The sequence below is a fragment of the Apodemus sylvaticus genome, chromosome 2 (genome assembly GCF_947179515.1).
Source record: "Apodemus sylvaticus chromosome 2, mApoSyl1.1, whole genome shotgun sequence".
Classification (NCBI taxonomy): domain Eukaryota; kingdom Metazoa; phylum Chordata; class Mammalia; order Rodentia; family Muridae; genus Apodemus; species Apodemus sylvaticus.
This window is the reverse complement of record NC_067473.1, coordinates 154,722,230-154,742,992: the sequence shown is the minus strand read 5'-3', so window position 1 is coordinate 154,742,992 and position 20,763 is coordinate 154,722,230. Positions and strand designations below refer to the sequence as shown.

The 20,763-nt window shown below is 44.3% G+C and overlaps 1 protein-coding gene across 1 annotated transcript; it reads right to left on the bottom strand.

Annotated features, from left to right (window-relative positions):
* Positions 1–1,144: 1,144 nt before the first annotated feature.
* Positions 1,145–13,927, bottom strand: Necap1 (NECAP endocytosis associated 1). Its single transcript, XM_052174789.1, has 8 exons — positions 13,809–13,927; positions 7,888–7,988; positions 7,634–7,738; positions 6,897–6,978; positions 6,109–6,217; positions 5,156–5,339; positions 2,026–2,128; positions 1,145–1,361 (listed from the first exon to the last, which is right to left on the bottom strand). Exons 1-8 carry the CDS (start codon positions 13,901–13,903, stop codon positions 1,313–1,315), a joined length of 828 nt encoding a protein of 275 aa, XP_052030749.1. The 5' UTR covers positions 13,904–13,927; the 3' UTR covers positions 1,145–1,312.
* Positions 13,928–20,763: the final 6,836 nt, after the last annotated feature.

Genomic DNA, 20,763 nt, shown 5'->3' with positions numbered 1-20,763 from the left:
ACGGGAAAAAATGGACCCAAAGTTAGAAAAGGCTGAGAAGAATATTGAGAAGAAACAATATATTTGAAAGGACCCTCTTCAGCCAGAGTGTGCTATCCAAGCAGGTGCTTGCAGGAGTGAGTCCTCCCACTCCTCCCTCAAACTGCCCACCCAACAAAGGGCGGTACCCACAACCTCAACGGGACGCTCTTGCCAGCACTGTAAAAGGAATGGTGGTCAGACACTGGAGAGTGATGGGGCGGTAATAACTTGCTTTAAGATATCCTAGCTGGGTATCAAAGCCTAGCGCGAAGTCTGCCTGTCACAGGTAAAGAAAGCTGTGACGGAACCTCCTTCACACTGACATACTTAACAGCAGCTTTCCATGGAATCACTAAATGGACTGAAATGAGATGTTTAAGAAGAATAGGAGTCAAAACCAGGCAGCAAGGCATTGTGGGTACTGATGGGAGCTAAACACTTCCAGCTTTCTGCTCTACACATCAAGTTAAAACTCTTCAGGTCAAACATAGGGTGAATATAAATTAATGCTATGCTTCAAATGCAGCAATTACATGGAGCTGCAAGAAACTAAACACTTCTGTAGACTACAACATGGAAAGCACAGCCCCTTGACCCCCTTCATCTCAGAAATAGTCACTGGTCAAAGATGCTGCACTATTCAACAAGAAAACAGTGAGGTGTCACCAACCCAACCCTCTTGTCAAAGGAAAAGACATGTAAACACACAAGAAGGTGACAGGGCTCCACCCAGCATGGGCTGCTCACTCAATCGGATGAGCCTGAAGGAGGCCTTACAGCAGAGACCCGGGAGGGACACAGCTTCCTCCAAATCCACCCCAGGAAAACCCTAACTCTGTGAGTCCTGGAGCTAGCCTGCTCAGTTTTAGTCTTGGATTAGTGGAGAAGACAGTTTCAAGGCGTTTGTCTCTCCTGAAACTGCTAACTAGGGAATCATGAGATGATTCTGAAATAAGTTCAAGAATTTAGATGTTAGAGGTCACTCCCACTCATAAAGTTGGCCTTCTGAACTCTGCAAAATCGGTCAGTGTGATGATAATTCCCACTACTCCCCTGCTTGGTTATGAGCAGAAAACAGCAGATTGTCCCCTGGCTATACAGCAAGTAACACAGAGGTAACAAAAAAAAAAAAAAAAAAAAAAATCCAGCCTGAATGCACAGAGAAGCTGCGGGAAAGACTGACCACTGATTTGGGTTCTGGGAAATGAAGCCGTCTGTCCCTCAACTCCCTCATAGAATGGTGCCCTCAAGGTCATTTTTATTCTTCGGGTATCCTTCTTGTCAATGCTACTCAAAACTGGACCCAGTTAGATGGCTGTGGTGCCTGGTTAGGAACAGAGCTGTAAGACAAGGAAAGAGACAGAAAGCCAAGGTAGCACATTAGTGTGAAATTCCAGTCTTCATTTCCCAGTCTAAAAAACTGCTGATCAGAATGTCTAGATTCCCTTTCCCAAGGCCTGATGTGCACATAAGCCTCTTCCTGCAGTTCTCCTCACCCCTCGTCCCAGCACTCCTCCACTGCTTTCCCTAGAACTCCCGCTGAAACCCACCAGTCAACAGCTTCTTCCCAGAGTATACACATCCTCTATACCAAAGGTTCTCACCCTATGGATAGGAACCCCTTTGAGGGTTGAATACTCTTTCCCAGTGATCATATATCAGATATCCTGCATATAATATATTTACATTACAACTCCTAACAGTAGCAAAATTACAGTTATAAAGTAGCAATAAAGTAATGTTATAGGTGGTAGTCAGCACAACATAGAAAGTATTAAAAAGTCACAGCATCAAGAAGACTGAGAACCGCCGGGCAGTGGTGGCAAACGCCTGTAATCCCAGCACTCTGGGAGGCAGGCGGATTTCTGAGTTCGAGGCCAGCCTGGTCTACAGAGTGAGTTCCAGGACAGCCAGGGCTACACAGTGAAGCCCTATCTTGGGGGGGGGGGGGGAAGACTGAGAACCACTGGCGGGAAAGGCCGCTGAGTACACTGTGCCTATTACCTGGATGCAGTGCTGAAGTCTCCCCACAAGTCATTGCTTGTAGAAACTGGAGCTGGTGCTGAAGTCGAGACAGGAGCCGGAGAATCCAAATCTAACAGGATATCTAAACAAGACAGGGTGGGGGTGTGAGGAGAGTTTAATCATATGTTCACAATGAAACCCACACCCGAAGTCACAGCAGCTTTATTTATAAACAGTTAGAATGCTCTCATGTAGGTGATAGTGTAGGTGCATATAGTCAGCAATAAACAGGAGAAAACCTGTCCTCATATAAATAAATCTTTTAAAAAAAACCTCAGTTGCATGATCACAAGTTTTCTCAAGTTATTCACTTATATTCCCTCTTTTAATGAATTATAACTAAGCTAATCCCAGCACTCGGGAGGCAGGGGCAGGCATAGCTCTGAGTGGGAGGCTAACCTGGTCTACAGAGAGGGTTCCAGGACAGCTAAAACTACAGAGACAGAAAAAAGAAAAAAAAGAGAGAGAGATTAAAGTGGGTCACTGCCTCATTCAATAAAATGCACAAGTGGATAAGAACTTTTTTTAAGTTTTTTTTTATCTTAAATAGGGTCCCTGGTACCATCTAGTAACATGAAGCAAAATAAAAAGGTACAAAATTTCCACTTCCAAAGTTTTAGAAAAAAAAGCTTACCCTTAGTAATCTAGTCAAAAATAATATATATTACTCAATACTTTAAGTTAAAAACTCCCAAATTCTGGTGAAAAAAGGGAGCCACACAGTAAAATCAGAGGAATTGGGGGAGCAGAGGAGGGGTAGTGAGAGAAGGGGATGAGCCAGAACCAAACACAGCACACATGTGGAACCAGTGCCACTCACACAGCAACGTTAAAAGTAACCATAAAAGAAACACAGCACAGTGGCACACACAGTCTCTGCACAGGGAAGGTAAGAAGCAAGATGATCAGGAGCTCAAAGCTATCCTCAGCTACATAACAAGTTTGAGGCCAGCCTAGAAGAGATTACTTCTAGAGAAGTAGAGAAGAGGTTACAAGAGATACTGTCTCAAAGGTGGGGCAGGGGAGAGGTTGGAGAGATGGCTCCTTTTACAGCAGGCCCAGGTTCAGTTCCCACATGATGCCTCAAAATCATCCACAGCTTTAGTTCCAAGACCTTCTTTCCAGGCTAACGCCCTTCTGGCCAAGGGCACTGCAAACACATGCAGCACAGACAGGCATGCAAACAAAATGCCCATATGAATAAAATAAAATCTGCTAAGAACAATTGTGTAAAGTGTTCTCTTTAAGCCATGAGTACTGGCACACCTGTAATCCCCCTCTCAAGGGGCAGAGGCAGGCAGACTGCTCTAAATCCAAGGCCAGCCTGGTCTACCTAGTGAATTCCAGGATAGCCAGAGCTCCAGAGTGAGAACCTATCTGGAAAAACAACACCACAAAGTGCTCACCTCAGCAGCACACACACACCTGCAACCACATAGGGACAATGAGTACGGCGCTCCACAAGGGCGGTGCACAAATGTGTAACGTGTCGCTCCACAAGGGCAGTGCACAAATGTGTAACGCGTCACACTCCTCATAAATACATAAAGAGTAAAAAGTAACACCTACCAAATTCTAACACCTGACTTTCTAGTATTAAATGTATATGTATATATGAATACATACATACACACACACACACACATACAGTTTCATTTCTTACTAAATTCTCTAGACTAGCCTGGGTTACACAGTAATAGCTCCTCAAAAAGAAAAAGAAAAAAAGAAATTCCTTTGGGTCTTAGTGGTCTCTTTTTTTGGGGGGGTGGAGGGGTTTGGATTTAGTTTTTTTCGAGACAGGGTTTCTCTGTATATCCCTGGCTGTCCTGGAACTCACTCTGTAGACCAGGCTGGCCTCGAACTCAGAAATCTGCCTGCCTCTGCCTCCCATAGTGCTGGGATTACAGGCGTGTGCCACCACCGCCCAGCTTTTAGTGGTCTCTTTTTTTCCAAATGAGAAAATATAACTGCACCTGCTGTTTTCCTTTAGCCAATAAGAAAAGGCAAACATGTCTGGTAAGTCTTGTTTGAGTGGAGCTCCACAGCCCCAGCTGGCCTGGAGCTCGCTATGTAGCATGCAGGCCTTATGTTTGTGATCCTCTGGCCTCAGCCTCTCCAGTGCCTTGTGGGCTAACCAGTCTGGAAGGTGATAACCATGCAGAGACCCCATGGCATCTTTGCATGGAAAGGCTATGTTCCAGAAACTGTGGTAGGCACTGTACAGCATTAACCTTACAAACCTGGGGTAATTTTACACCTCCATTTTGCAAGCAAGCACACTCAAGACTTAAAGGCCTTAAACAAGCCGTGCTATGGCACAAACTCGTAATGCCAGCCCTTGGGAAATGAAGACAGGTGGATCAGGGATTCTAGGTCATCTCCAGCTATACAGCACATTCAAGGCCTAGGCAACCTAAAAGTAATTTGTTTGGGGGGTTTTTGTTGTTGTTGTTTGAGAAAACTTAAATGTTTACCAAGTGAATTCAGACATGAATACTAGAATCATAGCCAAAATCATTTTATACCTCTGACTTATAAGCCTGCTAACATCTAACCAACAAACAATGGATGCAAGAGTCCTTTTTTAAAATTAATTAATTAATTAATGTGTCTTTTGTTTTGTTCCATTTTATTTTTTGTTTTTGAGATACAGTTTCTCCGTGTAGCCCTGACCATCCTGGAACTCACTCTGTGGACCACACTAGCCTGGAACTCAGAGATTCCCCTCTTCAGTGATAGGATTAAAGGAGTGTGTGACCACCACCTGGCTTATTTTATTTTTATGTGGATGTGTATCTGAGTGCCTGCACCCCCGAGGTCAGAGGCCTCCGAGGCCCCAGTAAGCTGCCTGGCCCACACGTGCTAGAACCACACTCACGTACGGCCTCTGTAGGAGCAGCACTTGCCTTTAGCCATCCCTCCAGCCCAGACACAGTCTTCTAAATAAGCACATGGTTTCTATCAGAGCGCCTACCAGATAGTACTCACCAGGAAAACTCTGATCCCTCCCCAACATCAGCTTGTCAGTACCAAAAGCAACTTCCCAGCACAAACTCCTCGGTAAATGGATTATCCATTTAAAACATAACAACTTAAGTACAGCACTTACCTGAATCGTTACCTCCATGGTTAGACTTTGGGATAGGTGGTGGGGTGACATGGTTGCTGATGGCAACTGAGGAGGATGGTGGGGGAATGGTGACTTTGCCTCCCGGTGGAGGCGGGAGTAAGCTCAGGCCCCCTGTCCCTGAGGCCCGGGGCTTAGAAGCACCTCCTTTCTTGGCTGTAATGTTCTACAAGAGAGAGAGAAGAATGTCACAGACCTGGAGAATAACAGGAAAATAATAATAATAACAACAACAACAAACCTCATACCTAGTCAGCATATACCCTTAACCCCAGTCCTCTAGAGGAAGAAGTGAGTGGATATGTGAATTCAAGGCTAGCCTGATGTACACCAGCCAGGGCTGTACAGTGACACCTTGTCTTAAAAAAGGAAATAGCAGCTGGAGAAATGGCTCAGCAATAAAGAGCTCTAAACCCAAGTCCTCAAACCAAAGGACATGGGTTTGAATCCCAGCACACACACACACACACACACACACATACACCCCGCTTCCCCCTCCCCTGCAAAAGGCAGCTAGCAGTCATAAATAACTCCAGTCCGGAGAATTCAACACCCTCTTCTAGCCTCCAGAGACACTAAATGCCTGTGGTGCACAAAAATATATACAGGCGAGCTGGGCGGTGGTGGTGCACGCCTATAATCCCAGCACTCTGGGAGGCAGAGGCAGGCGGATTTCTGAGTTCGAGGCCAGCCTGGTCTACAGAGTGAGTTCCAGGACAGCCAGGGCTATACAGAGAAACCCTGTCTTGAAAAAACCAAATCCCCCCCCCCAAAAAAAAATATATATATATACACACACACATACATACATACATACATACATACATACATACAATACATACATACATACATACATACATACATACATACATACACACACAGGCAAAACACCCATACACATATAATAAAACGTAATGAAAAGAAATCACACTTACCCCAATACTCAACTTGATGGTCTGTCCTTCCTTGAAGCCTAAATCCAACTTGGGACGATTATCCATTTCCTGCGATTCTTTAGAAATCTCGGTTTCCTGCTTTACCCACCTTTGGGGAAATAAGAATTTCATCTGTTTGCAATTACCTGAAGCAGAGTCTGACCCCAATCTGATTATCTCTCACTCAGATGAACTGAAATTTGGAAAGCAGAGTAGGGACCCATAAAACATGAGAGAGAAAATGGAAAAAATATCCAAAGGTTCAGACTGAGAAGGGACACCAAGTGTGTGGTAGACCCATCCCTCTCAAGAGTTCTCAGCCCTGTGCCTGAGAACCGCCCCAAAGGAGCGGCGTTAGCTATTATGTTGCTGCAGGTTCCACCTCTGGGCTTTGAGGTGTCCTCAGAGTCCTGAAGGAATAAAGACCCACACTGTCCCACTCACAGGAAGTGATGCGGCTCTGGGTACGGGTCACTACAGCTGTGCCAAAAATCACATGCAGGCAAGGAACAATACGTCAGCTGTGTGTGTGACAGAAATGGCACACGGCTGCTCATGAACAGTCGCTGCTGTGGGCCGCCCTCCCCATCATTTTAAAAGCAAGAGCAAACTTCCCATGGGTGTAAACAGGCATCAACACAAACCACTGCACAAGCATCTGTCTGGAAAGACGAGACAAGGTGCGAAGGTAAGGAAGAAGTTCAGACCGGAACACTAAGCCAACCCGAGGCTGGACAACACCCGCTCATCACCATGTACCCTGAAACCCCAGAGCAAGCTTCACTCACTTGAAGTGATCTTGCAGGGAAACGTTAAAGTCGAAGGCATCTCCCCGATCCGTGAAGCCGATGCCAATGAACGCGCTGCGCCCTGTGACAAGGAGGGATCTCAGAAAGCATGTTCCCTGCGACGGCTTCTGCCTGTCAGAGCTATGTGTCACACGAGACGTGTAAGATCTGCTTAGAATCTCCTCACAGGCCAGCTGTCAGCAGAGAGCATGCAGCCGGAAGGCCAACTCTCCCCACAGCACCAGTCAGGCAGTGAAGTTCCACTGAAACAGAGCCACACCGACTGTGGTGCCGGTGGCTACGTCACCCTGCAACTAGGAGCTGTAGTCACAACTTGGCCTTTTTGCTGAAACACAGCCAGAAGCCCAGCAGAAGCAGGGCTCTGAGTTCAAGGCCAGCCTGGCATACATTGCATGCAGCCAGGTACAGAGCAAGATTCTGTCTTAAAAAAAATTAAATATAGAAATGGCTGAGAAATGCTGCCCTAGAAATTATAATTCAAGACAATCCCATCAAAACCCACCATAACTATAAGCATTTTGATTAACTTAACTAAACTGAGCCTAAGCTCACATCTATAGAATATTAGTCCTTTCCCTGACATAGCACCGTAGTAACATTGAAAAAGGAAAAGGAAAGGAAAGGCCATAAAAGGAAGAGAGACGTGAGGACACAATTTGACTAGAGGACAAGCTATTTTCCTACCCTTATCCCACCGAGAAGCCCAGGTTTCTTACCGGTACCATCCTGGATCCTGATCACAAAGTAGCGACTGGAGTCTGTCACAGTCTCCACAGCGATGCCAGGATACTGCTCCACTGGTGCCTGAGCAAAGAGCTCCCCTGACAGCAAAAACAAGACATCTTTGAGCAGCAGCAGAAAAGCTAACAACACCGGCTAAGAAAAGGCATTTCTCCACACCAGTCCTTAACTGAGGAAACTGACAAAGCACACTACCCAGCATCCACCAGGCGTGAGGAGCCGCACTTACCTGAAACTTTATCTTCCAGCTTGATGTAGGCAATCTTCCCTTTAGAAGTGATTCGTAGGCGACCAGTCCAGTCAGGTTGGTCTAGCTTCCAGTCAGATGCCCTACGAAAAGAAAACAGCAAGCCTGAGTGAGGCCTCAGGTACATTCCATGAGCAGTGTTTTTGGTTTGGTTTTGGTTTTGGTTTTGGTTTTTCGAGACAGGATTTTTCTGTGTAGTCTTGGCTGTCCTGAACTCACTCTGTAAACAAGGCTGGCTTTGAACTCAGAGGTCCACCTGCCTCTTCCAATGCTAGGATTTCACTGGCTGTTATTTTCCCATACTAGAGTGCCTATTCTTTCTGCCTATTAAACAGTCAAGAGAAATAACTCAAACTCTGTGTTTAAACTTCTTCTTTAAACTGAAGCCTCGTGTTCTCCCGTTAGATGCTGTCTAGTACAGGTAAGAAGCAAAGTTTCCTTTCTGCCACTTTCAAGCTCACAAAGTACCAATGGAGATATGCAAAGTAGGTACAAATAAAAAACACCAGCCAGACAGGCGGCGGTGGTACACACCTTTGATCCCAGCACTCAGGAGGTAGAGCTCTTTGAGTCTGAGGACAGCCTGGTCAACAGAGCAAGTTCCTGGGCAGTCAGGGCTATACAGAGAAATCCTGACTCAAGATAGGCAGGAAGGAAGATCTAAAACTAAATTTCTTGAGAATTGTGATGTAGTTATGTGATACAATCTTACCTAGTATACAATCCCTAGTATCAGTGAAAAAAATAATAAAAGTTAAGTTGAGCTTCACGGTGCACTTTTAAGCAGCAGATGCAGGCTGACCTCTGTGAGTCACGGTCACCCTATTGTACATAATAAGCCCATTTCAAAAACAAAAATTTACAAAATGTAGTTTCTGCTACAGTGGTAGCAGCACTAACCATGCATTTACATGGTATTGATTTACACGCCACTGATGAAGTGGAGGGCACTATTCTAGATGCTTGGGCCTTAACAGGAAACAAAACATTCTCCCCCCGGAAACATACACATGTATCTTAGGTTACTAGGTTAGGGTGAGAAGGAAATACAGAGGTAGATAAGGAATCTAGGAGGACAGTGGGGGACAGGTCACAGGATTCGAGAGTCACCCAGAAGCCGAGAACAAACTCAGTGGGTCAGAGCTTATTCAGCAAGCACCAAGCCCTGGGTTCCACACCAAAAACAAACAAAAAAAGGAGTCAAGGTAGGCCTCACCAAGAATGTGAATGTCAGGCAAAAATGCAGAGCAAATGGTGGCACAGAGGCTGTGAAGAGAACCGCCTGCTTTCAGATTGGATCTGAGGCCTGCTCCACAGGAAGGACTACAGGCCTGACACTATGAACCTCAGCAGGAAGCTGTGAAAGTGCAGTAGGCGGCAGTTTCCTGTGGGTGCTGAGAGGAACGTGCTCTAAGCACAGTGCGAAGGTACTAAGGTGAAAGCGCACCTGCAGGTCAGGCCCGAGGACAAGGAAGCTGCTGTTCCTCTAAGAAGCCAACTGGGAGAAGCAAAAGCCAGACCATGTGGGACCTGGCAAACCATCCGAAGCATGGCCATTCCTACACTAAGAGAAAATTGGCGAGGCCAGGTTTTAGACAGGTTTGTGACTCAGTCCTCCCTGTGCTGTACAACCATCACTTTGCCTGCTGTGTGGAAGAGATAGAGGGCTGTGATGGCAGAAGCGAGGCACTTAGTTAAGAACCATTTCAGAGAGTCATAAGGGGCTCAGAGGAGACGGCAGCAGAAGCGACGAGCAAGATTCTGGATTCTAAAGCAAAGGCAGCAGGACTTCCTAATGAGGCGGGCCAGGAGCAGAAGAGAGGACTAGGAGAACTCCAAGCTTTTTAAGGCCTAGGCAACACGCTACCAACAACTAAAAGAAGGAAAGCTTGTCGGGGCCACTACCTGGGAGGATGGAGGCTGAACTGCAGGTGTCTAATAGGGGATTTCAAGAAAAGATGAGGAGCAGACAGCTGAGTATGTAAGAACAGGGTTCAGAGAAAGCATCTAAAATGTTAACACCACTGCCATAAACCATCCCAAAACCCAACCACTGTTATCTGCGTTTATATGAACTTGAGTGAAATCTATGGTATTATTTATGACCAAGACTACAAAACACTGGATTTAGATGTTTTTTTAATGGGCATAGGAACGGGGAAATTATGTTAAGAATTTATCTCTTATGAACCTGAAGACTTCAAAGTGTGGTGTGCATGCCTAAAATCCTTTAGAAGTTAAAAGCAGGATTGTAGAGAGTGTGAGGTTTGTCTGAGCTACAACATTAAAGCCCTGTCTCTAAGCAAAAAATCAAAAGCAAACAAACAAAAAAATACCAATACTTGCAGGGGAGAAAAATAAAAAGAGAAAGTTTAACAAGATACTAAGTTAAAAAAAATCAAAGTAAAAAGTAACAGAAACATAGGTTTTTGTCTCTGCGGTGTTTGGGATCAAACCTAGGTCCTTGAGTGTGCTAGCTGTGCCCCCTACCACTTACCCCACAGCCCAGCAGACAGAGCTGCTCAACAGGACTGTAAGATAAACGCTTTCATCTCCTTCTCTCTTGATGTTCTGCCTTCAAAGACTCTTAAGTACCTAAATCTAATCCAGATTAGAACATTCTACAAGTCCTCAGGAATTAACGTTAAAAATACTTTTGTTTTGCTTGCTTGCTTATTTATTTATTATTTACTTATTTATTTATTTAATTTATTTAATAAGCCATGATATACATGTGGAAATCAGATGACAGCTTACAGGCTGGTATCTCATCATTTCTGGTATATAGTGTCTTTAAACATCAAACAAATTTTCAATAAATAAATGATACATCGTAACACTTTCCTTCATCCTTAATCCCTCTCCCTCTCCAAAAAATAAATCTAAAGAATTCTTGGATTTGCTGGTCTCCAAACAACACTCTGACCTAAGCCCACTGGCCAGGTGTGGTGGTGAGAGCGCTAAGTCCCAACGGTTGGGGAGCACATCTCTGGGAGCTCAGAACCACAGGGCTACACTGTGAGACCCTGTGCAAAACATACATAGAGCCAATCTCACACGTTTTCATTTACCTAAGCAATAAAAATTTATTTATAAAGGAATGAGGGAGAGAAAAAAAGGTGGCATTCTTCAACCTACTATAGAATTACTCTATTCTTGAGACATCCAGGTAAGTTCTGCAAGCTAAGAATCACTGTTTATTTTCGAAGATGACAAGATTAGAGCTTAAGAACTGATTTTCCCACAAAGTAAAAGGTTAAAGTTATTTGTTTTTATGTTATTGGGGCTCTAGGTCCGCTGCAAAGAGCAGCAAGTTCTCTTACCACTGAGCCACCTCTCCAGTCCAACTCTTATTGGAGAATTTAAGACAGAGCCTCCTGTAGCCAAGGATGGCCTTACACTCCTGACCCGAATATGCCCCAACCTCTCCAGTGCTGACATCAGAGGCATGTGCCATCACTCCCAGCTGCAGACATCAGTTTGACTTTTCAGTCACTATATGTAAGAGTGAGTAACGACAGGATACCCCTTGGATAATAAAAAATATCAAAATAAGCATAGGAAACAGAAGTTAGGAAACTGCTGTGATGGGGCACTGTAGTGACCTGATAAGAGGAGAGAGGCTATGAAATAGAAGAGACTGCAGATGGAGGCAGGGGGGCTTGAAACAGAAGAAAAACAGAATTCATCAATGTATCTTAACCCCTAGAGAGACCCCTTTACTTAGCAGTTCCGCCACTGTTAGCTTATGTGATTGGGTTGGTTGGATAATCCGATGTCTTCTTTTTTAATGTGTTATCCATGTATGTATATGTGTGTGAGCCATGCCACACACACATGTGGCAGTCAGAGGCAATCTGTAATGTTACTGCGCTCTTCTCTTTCCATGGGTTTGGGAAATCAAATGCTGGTTTTCAGCCCTCACAGGAAGCACTTTACCTGCTGAGATGGGCCCCAATTTCTTTTTCCAGTCAGCATTTGCTGAGTGCCTACTCTGTGCAAGAGGCTATGTTGGTCCTTCTAGTCAGATACAAAGCTTAACAAGACTTCAGGCTGTTCATTCTACCCTGGAGATCAGAAGACTAAACATTAAAGCAGAAATAGAGATGAACATAAAGTACTACACTTATATGTATGTGTATGGGTGTTTTGTCTGTACATATGAGTGTGTATGCCTTGTGATCACAGAGGTCAGAGTGATGTTGTGAGACATCAGATCTCCTGGAACTGGAGTCACTGATGTTGGTGAACCATCATCTGGATGCTGGCACCTGAACCCTGGTCACCTACAAGAGCAACAGGTGTTAAGTGTCCACAGAGAGCTGGCCTAAACCAAAATGGGTCAGGTAGAGCAATGTGTAAGGTAACTCCTCACATGGTACCTGTGACTACCATCAGGGTGAGTTTCAGTCATGGTCACTAAGGTCTGAGTGACACAGCTCCTTGAAGGCAGAACTCCCTTTACCAAAAGATACACAACTTGTAGGGTCTGTACAAAACTATTGATTAAGGATGAATGACCCTCTGGTTAGGAAGCAAAATGGAGACAGAGAAGTTAACTTTCCAGCAAGAGAAAAACCATGAAGGCATATCAGTCAGAAAAGGGATCCCACTAGTATTGAATTTTTATAATGCTTTAGTTATCCTACATTCTTCTATTTAACTCACCAATAAATTAATTAATTAATTAATTAATTAATTAATTTAAAAAAAACTGTGAAGGGGTTGGGGAAATGGCTCAGAAATTTAGAACACTTGTTGCTCTTGCAGAAGACCAGGGTTCAGTTGCCGGCACCCAGATGATAGTTCACCAACATCACTGACTCCAGTTCCAGGAGATCTGATGTCTCACAACATCACTCTGACCTCTGTGATCACAAGGCATACACACTCATGCGTGCAGGCAAAACACCCATACACATACATATAAATGAAATAAATATATCTTTTGGGGGAGAAAAAAAACCTGTGAAGTACTTAAGAAGTGCACAGTATTCTTACATGACTTTTCCTATTTTACAAATGAGAAACCTTAAGGCCTGGAGAAGGAAAAGATTGATTGGCTCATAAATTACACAGCTATTTAGTATCGAGAGCTCAGACTTAAGAGTTCTCAACACCAAATCCCAGTAAATTCTCTTTGAACTCCATAACATCCTACAACATCCTCAAAACCTCAGTCACTGGATTACAAAGTTGTCAGGCCTTACTAGAAAAAAACTGCTGCACTGACTCTGGAAAAGCTATAGAAGAGGTGATCAGATTGGTAGGAAGGCAGAAATCCCTACATAATCAAGACTGTAATGTGGGAGGAGGGGTGCGGAGGGGGGGTTACACACGCACAATGAAAAGACGCAATAGCTCATCACTGGAAAACGGATCTTAACGTGTGCCCACTGCCTGCCCCCCCCTAAAAAAAAACCTAAAGGAAAAACCAAACGGTGGATGACACTTGGCGAGAATGACAACAATATCAATTAAAATAGACCATCCAAACAGTGGACAGCAAAACTACGATTACCGACAAGTGTCAGGAGGTATCAGAGGAGTGGGGGAGGAGATGCGTCCGGTGTGCGTGTGCATATGCGCGCGCGTGGAGGATTACAAGCCAAAGGTCGCAGAAAGAGTAACAGATGGAGCAGGCATGAATGGATTGCGGATGACGATGAGCAGATCATGTCTCAAGGGGGATGGGGAGGGCAGGTGGAAAGATGCATGAAGGCAGTAAGAAAATAAAGCAAATTAAGAGTTCCAGCAAAACAGAAAAGCGGACAGAGATGCTGGCAGCCTGGGTGGTAGGCTAACTAAGGGACCTCTCGGCGGCAACGGCTCGGGCCGGTGCGTGCTGCCCAAGGGCACACCCGTTACCCCTGCGGGCACCGGCCGCAAATCCCGCTTTGTACCTGTAGCCGCGGTTGGAGGCCCGCGGCGGAATCCGGTAGACGCTGACGTCGGGCTTCACACACAGCACTGACTCGTATTCCAGCTCGGCCGCCATCTTGGCTCCGCTAGCGCCGCGGGGGCGGGGCACAGGTGTGGGCGGGCTGAGACGCCGACGGCTTCCTCTGCGTCACTTCCGCTCGGGTAAGGCTGTGAGGTCAACCGCTAAGCCGCACAGAACCTGTTAAATTCTGTAAACGCTGTTGTGCTTGGCTCTCCATCTTTAGTAATGGCAAAGACAGGCTCAATGGTAGAGCACTTGCCTGCCAAGGCCTTGGGTTGGGCTGTATGCCTAGCGAAAAATTAAAAGTAAATATTCAGTTCTCTTTTACCTACCTTCAAACGGTAACCAAAAAAAAAAAAAAAAAAAAGTCACTCAATATACGAAAACAGAACAGAGGTGAAACAAAATGACTCTCTGCTTTCTCATTCTGTTCTCATCAGCAAGTGTCCCATGCATTATCTATTAAAAGCTACCATGGTTTTTCTGGCAATTTTGTAGGTTTTGATGGTGACTTCTCCATATTAAAATGACCGATTTCAGTGCTAAATGCTATCTAGCATCCCTCAGCATGAGAAACCCGGTATGCCACACATCACGATGGGTACTACACAGCTCTATCCACAAATATGTTCTTTGTGCACTCCCAAATGTAAGCTTACAACAGTGTAACTTAGAAACTTTTTACCTGGCCCAGACTTCACGCGGCAAAACCAAGTCTGATTTTATTTTGCCTTTCCCGCTCCCCCCCCCCCCCAAATACCAGTAGCAGCCTCTTTCATTGCATTCTATCGGTTGGTTGACTTATAGTTCTGATTGGTCTACTTTGCATAGAAAAATCAATTCTTAAAATTAAGAAGAATTAGATATGGCTGGTAAGGATGTAGAGATTGGCTATGGTTGCCAGGACCATAAATTGATTCAACACTGCTTTGAAGGGACATTTAGCAGAACTACTCCAAATAGCAAGTGGGTGTAACCTTTAACAATTCCACTAGCTTTCTGATTGTTTATTTGGAGACAAAATTTCAATGTAATCCAGGCCGGCCCTCATCTCATTATGTAGTGGAGAATGACTTTGACCTTCTAATTAACCTGCCACCAGAGTACTGGAATTACAGGCATGTGCTGCCACGCTTATTTTTTTTTTCAGTGTTTTCGGATCACATCCAGGGTTTCATGAAAACTAGGCAAGTATTCTATCAACTTAGCAACATCCCCAACCCAAAACTATTTTTTCTATCATATACTTCTCCACCACATGTTTTAAGATGTTATAAAGAGAATACATACACTCCAGATGAAGACATAAAAAAGAAAACAGACAGAAAAAAAATGGTCTTTTACTGGTTTCCTATTTCTGAACCTATGATCTCAACGGAAGCCTCGGTCATGTTACTATACCACACTGATGTCTTTCATTTCCTCTTTCTATATCAGCAGTGCTGACAATCACTTACTGAGGCCTCAGCCCCTGGTTCACCTTTTAAGTGTTTTGTACTTTTTTTTCTCTCCAAATCTGGTCATCCTAGAGACTTCTGGTTTCACAGAGTTAGCTCTCCCTATCCTTACACTCCTTCTGACCACGTGTAAGATATGATATACAATAACCAACTGCAGCTTACTCCAAGAATTTGTAGTTTGTCATTTTAAAATCAACAAACATAATATGGGATATTAGCAAAATGGTGAGGAAATACACACTGGCCTCTTCTATACATGCAGAAAGAGCACCATTTTCCATGGTCTCGCAGCGTCCTCTCCGGTTTAGATGACCATATTACCCTAATTTTCCTGGTGGTGGTTTGTTTGTGGCAGCATCTCATTCTCCAGGCCAGGCTGGCCTTGAACTCACAGAGCTCCTCCTGTTACTGCTCCCTAAGTGCTACTACAGGTGCAAACACTTTCATCTCCATGTTGACTTCCACTTCTGAACACACATGTCCACAGAACACATCTTTCTCACTTACTCCTTAGTGAGATCCTGAGGTCTGATTTAAATACCACTGTCTCTGGGATTTCTTCCTTCGTTTTTTTGTCTGCTTGCTTGCTTGTTTGTTTGTTTGTTTGTTTGTTTTTTAATGCATACGTGCTTGCCTATGGGTACCCACTGCGATCAGAGGAAGGCACTGGATTTCCTCAAGGTGGAGTTACAGATGACTGTGCTTGGAACTAAACCCAGATTACATGGCATGACTTTCCCCTTCTTTCCTCCTTTCTTCCCCTTTGAGCATCAGCTGAGACTCTGCAGCTTCCCTGCTCTGATATTTTTCTTTTAAACTAATAATATCGGCCTTGTGATTCCATCTGAGTCAGTCCTTAAATTCTCATATTAATGAGACACCCTAAAGGAGTTCCCAATTGTTCCCATATCATTCACTTTCAGCACAATTTCTAGTATATCGTAAGAATTGTGGACATATTTGTATTATATTATCATTACAACCTGGTTGGCATTTGTTCAGTCTCAATCAAGATAATTAAAAATGCCTTGGCTGTGACATTAATCCCAGCACCGAGGAAGCAGATCTTGATAAGTTTAAGGCCAGCCTGGGCTAAGTAGTGAACGCCTGTCTCTTTGGGGGGTGGGGTGGGGGCAATGTTAGGGTGCCTTAACTAGAACTCACTTCTACCCACCACTGGAGGGTAGTAGTAGCTGTATAACTCACAGGTTCAGATTAGCTGCTGAAAATAAAATAAAAAAAAAATCTCTCTCTTATGTGTGACTTCCCAAGTGTACGTGATTTAGCCAAGTTGTATGAAAACACTTTTCTTAGAAATGATCTCACCTCGCCCATTTCAAACTGTGGTTACTTTTAATACTATGTAACCATGAAAATGAGTTTCCAGTCATCTTTACCCACGCACAAAACGTTATTTTTAACAAGTTTATAAATTCTGACTTATACCTTTGTCCAGAACACTATCAGTGGTATTTATTAGAGTATAATATTCCTAACTCTTGTGGCTGAAGAGATGGCTAAGCAGTTAAGAGGACTAGCTGCTCTTCCAGCTAGACCCAGGTCCAATTCCCACCACCCACATGGTAGTTCACAGCTGTCTGTAACTCCAGTTCCAGGGGATCCAACACCCTCACACAGACACACATGCAGGCAAAACGCCAAAGCACATAAAATAAAAGTAAATCATTTAAAAAGAGAAAGAGAAAACTTCCCAACACCTGATGCTGTTTTATTTATAATAAAAAACTGTGATGTGTTTTGAATCATTGTTTGTATATATTTCCTAGCTCAAATGCCCTGAGTGTCATTTAATATAAATCTTGCATCTTACATGTAAGAGACTTGCATATTTGTCATAACAATTTATTTGTCTAAAAACATAGTTTGGTGAAGCAGCCAGGGAGGGAACCTCATATCTCACAATTGGTTGTTGCTGTTTTCTTCTGAGACAGAGTTTCTCTGTTTAGCCCTCGCTGTCCTGGAGCTTGCTCTATAGACCAGACTGCCCTCCAATTCACAGACATCCACCTGCCTCTGACTCCTGAGTGGCGGGATTAAAGGCATGGGCCACCACACCTGACATGTGTCATAATTTTTGAAGTAATATTTTTCACCACACGGCACTACACAGTCTGGGCAGCACACAAGATGCTAGTGACCGGATATTTTGCTTTTCATGCAAAATAAGCCAAAAGTTATTTCTCAAGTATAAAAAGTTTGTTTCCAATGTGGTGTGGCAATCACGTTAACCACATTCTGTGTATAGACTTCGCAACACAGAGAGAACTTAGAAGGGGATGCACAGCTTGCGTTTGTAACCTCTAGGGAAATGTACTTGAAAGGAGAGGATGAAAATGAAACTTAACTCCTCTTTAAGCGTGTCTGCATTGGATCTTTATGGTATACATGTACTAGCTGTGTAATTCAAAACAATGACGCTTTTAATAGAAACCTGGACCTGCAAGATGGATGAGTGGATACCTCACCTGCCGTGCAAGTCCAACGACCTGAGTTCAACCCTTAGAGCCCACAGAAGACAGCTGCCAGCAAAGCCAGCCAGCCCTGTGCTTCACAGCACAGCAGAAACGAGAGAGACCCTGCCTCAAAAAGGTGGAAGGAGAGAAACAACTCTTGGACACTGTCCTTTGACCTCCCACATAGGTCATCTCACACACACACACATACACACACACACACACACACACACGCACGCACGCACGCGCACGCACGCACACGCACACACGTACACGCACACACACACCCACACGCACACGCACACACACACACACACCCACGCGCGCGCACACACACACACACTAAAATTAAACAAATGAACGATTCGGTAAGTACATGGAGGAAACATGACATCAACCCTAGCATAAATCCATATCTAAATCAAACAATGCAGGAGTGTCAGCCATTGGCCTAAACGTAGCCACTCTTACTCCTTGCATGACAATGTTGTGCTATAGTGACTGAGTCAGGTTAAACTGGCCCAGCCTGCAACTCTCGGTTGACAATCTCTAAATCTGAGGAGTAACTCATTTGTTTGCTGTCCCCAATATCCTGAGCAGAACATGGGACCACCCGACAAATATTTAGCCAGGGGCTGGAAATGACCTTGAGTCCCAGCCCTACAAAACGAAGGGTCAAACCCATCTTAACCTATGTGGAGAAAACGTGATCAGGTCATTGAAAAGCCGAAGATTGGCTTAAAGTCGAAAATGAGAACCCTTAAGTTAGGATTCCGTTTCCTGACGATTTCAGGAAAAAAGAAAAAAAAAAAAAAAAAAAAAAAAACGGCCTCTTGTTCCTGCTGTAGCAACTGTGACCGATGATTCAGACCCAGGAGGCTTGAGACGGTGATTCGCCCTGAAAGAATCCCCATAACAGAAACGTGAGGCATGTTGCAAGCTCTAGCTGCAATTAGAAGTGCAAGGCGCTAAAGCTATGATTGGCTTTTCACACCAACTGTAACCATTCCTTACTCCGCCATGAAACTAGTGGCACTGTCATGAGGGTGTGTCATTAAGAAAATATGTCTTTCCAGAGTAATGCTTGCTGAGGGAACAGTCTTACAGGCTGTGGTTCAGAGCCTTGATTACCAGGAAATTTCTTTTAAATGTTCTTACTGCATTTATTTATGTGTGTGTGTGTGTGTGTGTGTGTGTGTGTGTTTGTGTGCCCGCATGGATATGTGTATGCTGGACCTTAAGTGTGGAGGTCAGAGGATAACTTTCGGGGAGTGACTTCTCTCCTTCCTCCATGAGGGTTCTGGGATCAAACTCAAATTGTCAGGGTTGGCATCAAGTGCTCTTACCCACTGAGCTATCATGCCAGTTCTTCAATAGAGTTTTTTTTAAGTGTCTGTTAAGCAGAGGTTTTGAGAAAAAGGCTAAGATGCCATGGACCAGGAGGTGCCCTCCCTTCTCTTCCAGCCAGGAGCCCCTGTTAGCAAAATCCCACCGAGATAGCCCTCAAAAGACAGGCAGCACAGGCAAGACCTCAAAAGACACGCAGCACAGGCAAGACCCCAGCACATTACCACTTCCCCTCCCTCCCTCTATAAAAAGCCCCTACCCCAATGCAGGCATGTGACTTTCCTGACCTCCTGCATGGTCAGTGAATCCTGAATACCGTGGCTCAGAGATTAAGAGCACAGGCTGCTCTATCAGAGGATCCTGGGTTCAATTCCTAGTACCTACATGGTGACTCAGGTTCCCTCTTATGGATTCTGCAGAGCTGGGGCACACAGTGGTATATAAACAAACATATAGGAAAAGCATCCATACACAGAAAATATTAAGTTAAAAACTAAAAGGCAGAGGCTCCTGAGATGGCTCAGAGGTCAAAGGCACAGGCTACTTACTCTTCCAGGGATCCTGAGTTCAATTCCCAGCAACCACACAGTGGCTCATGACCATCTGTGAGGGCATCTGATGCTCTCTTCTGGCACGAGTGCATCACAGTGCTTATACATTAACTAAATAAATAATCTTAAATTTAAAAAACGTAAAGGCAGTCATGGTGATACATGTCTCTTGTTGTTTTGTTTTATGTATTTGTCTGTTTACTTTTTTGAGACAAGGTCTCTCTACATAGGCCCAGCTGTCCTAGAACTCACTATGTAGACCAGGGCGGCTCCGAACACACAGAGATCCTCCTGCCTCTGTCTACATGACCTTGTCTCCAGAGTGCTGGGGTTAAAGGAGTGGATTGTATCACCACACCTGACATGTTCCTAAACATTTTATTCTTATTTATTTTCAATTATGTAAATAAGTATGTGTCTGGGATAACTGCAAACGCTCCTAAAGACCAGAAGAAAGTATCAGACCATCTGGAGTTGAAGTTACAGGTGTTTGTGGTTGCTGGGAATGGAACCTGGATCCTCTTAACCTCTGAGCCATCTCTCCAGGGGATGTACCCCTTTAATCCCAGCACTCAGGAGGCAGAGGTAAGATACTCTCTGTGAATTTGAGTCTAGCCCGGTCTGCATAATGGGTTCCAGGACAGGCAGGGCAACACAGAGAAACCCTGTCTCCAAACAAAAAACAAAAAACAAAAACAAACAAGCAAACAAACAACCAGAAAAGGCTCAGCTGTGCTTGCCTCACAAAGAGAGTGTGTGCCTTAGTATAAACTATGATGCTGTTAGTAAAAAGCCTAATATTGGGGCTGGAGAAATGGCTCCACAATTAAGATCACTTAGTGCTCTTGCTAAGCACCTAGGTTAGATTCCCAGCTCCTACATCAGGCACCTCACAAGTGCTAGTAACTCCAGTTCCAGGGAATCTGATGCCCTCTTTTGGCACCAAGTACAGATATGATGCACATACATGCATACATACATACATACAAGCATACATGCACATGTACATCAAATAAAATGTTAAAATGTTTCCTAAAAGGGAATCAAGAACACAAAGTAGATAAGGCATTCGTATCACCCAC

Bases quoted from the DNA above. Each gene is read 5' to 3' on its own strand.
- Necap1 (XM_052174789.1), bottom strand. From the start codon at position 13,903: ATGGCGGCCGAGCTGGAATACGAGTCAGTGCTGTGTGTGAAGCCCGAC. The intron at 7,739-7,887 runs GTAAGTGCGGCT...TTTTGCTGTCAG, and splicing joins GCTGGAAGATAAAGTTTCAG to GGGAGCTCTTTGCTCAGGCA. The intron at 6,979-7,633 runs GTAAGAAACCTG...TCCTTGTCACAG, and splicing joins CAGGATCCAGGATGGTACCG to GGCGCAGCGCGTTCATTGGC.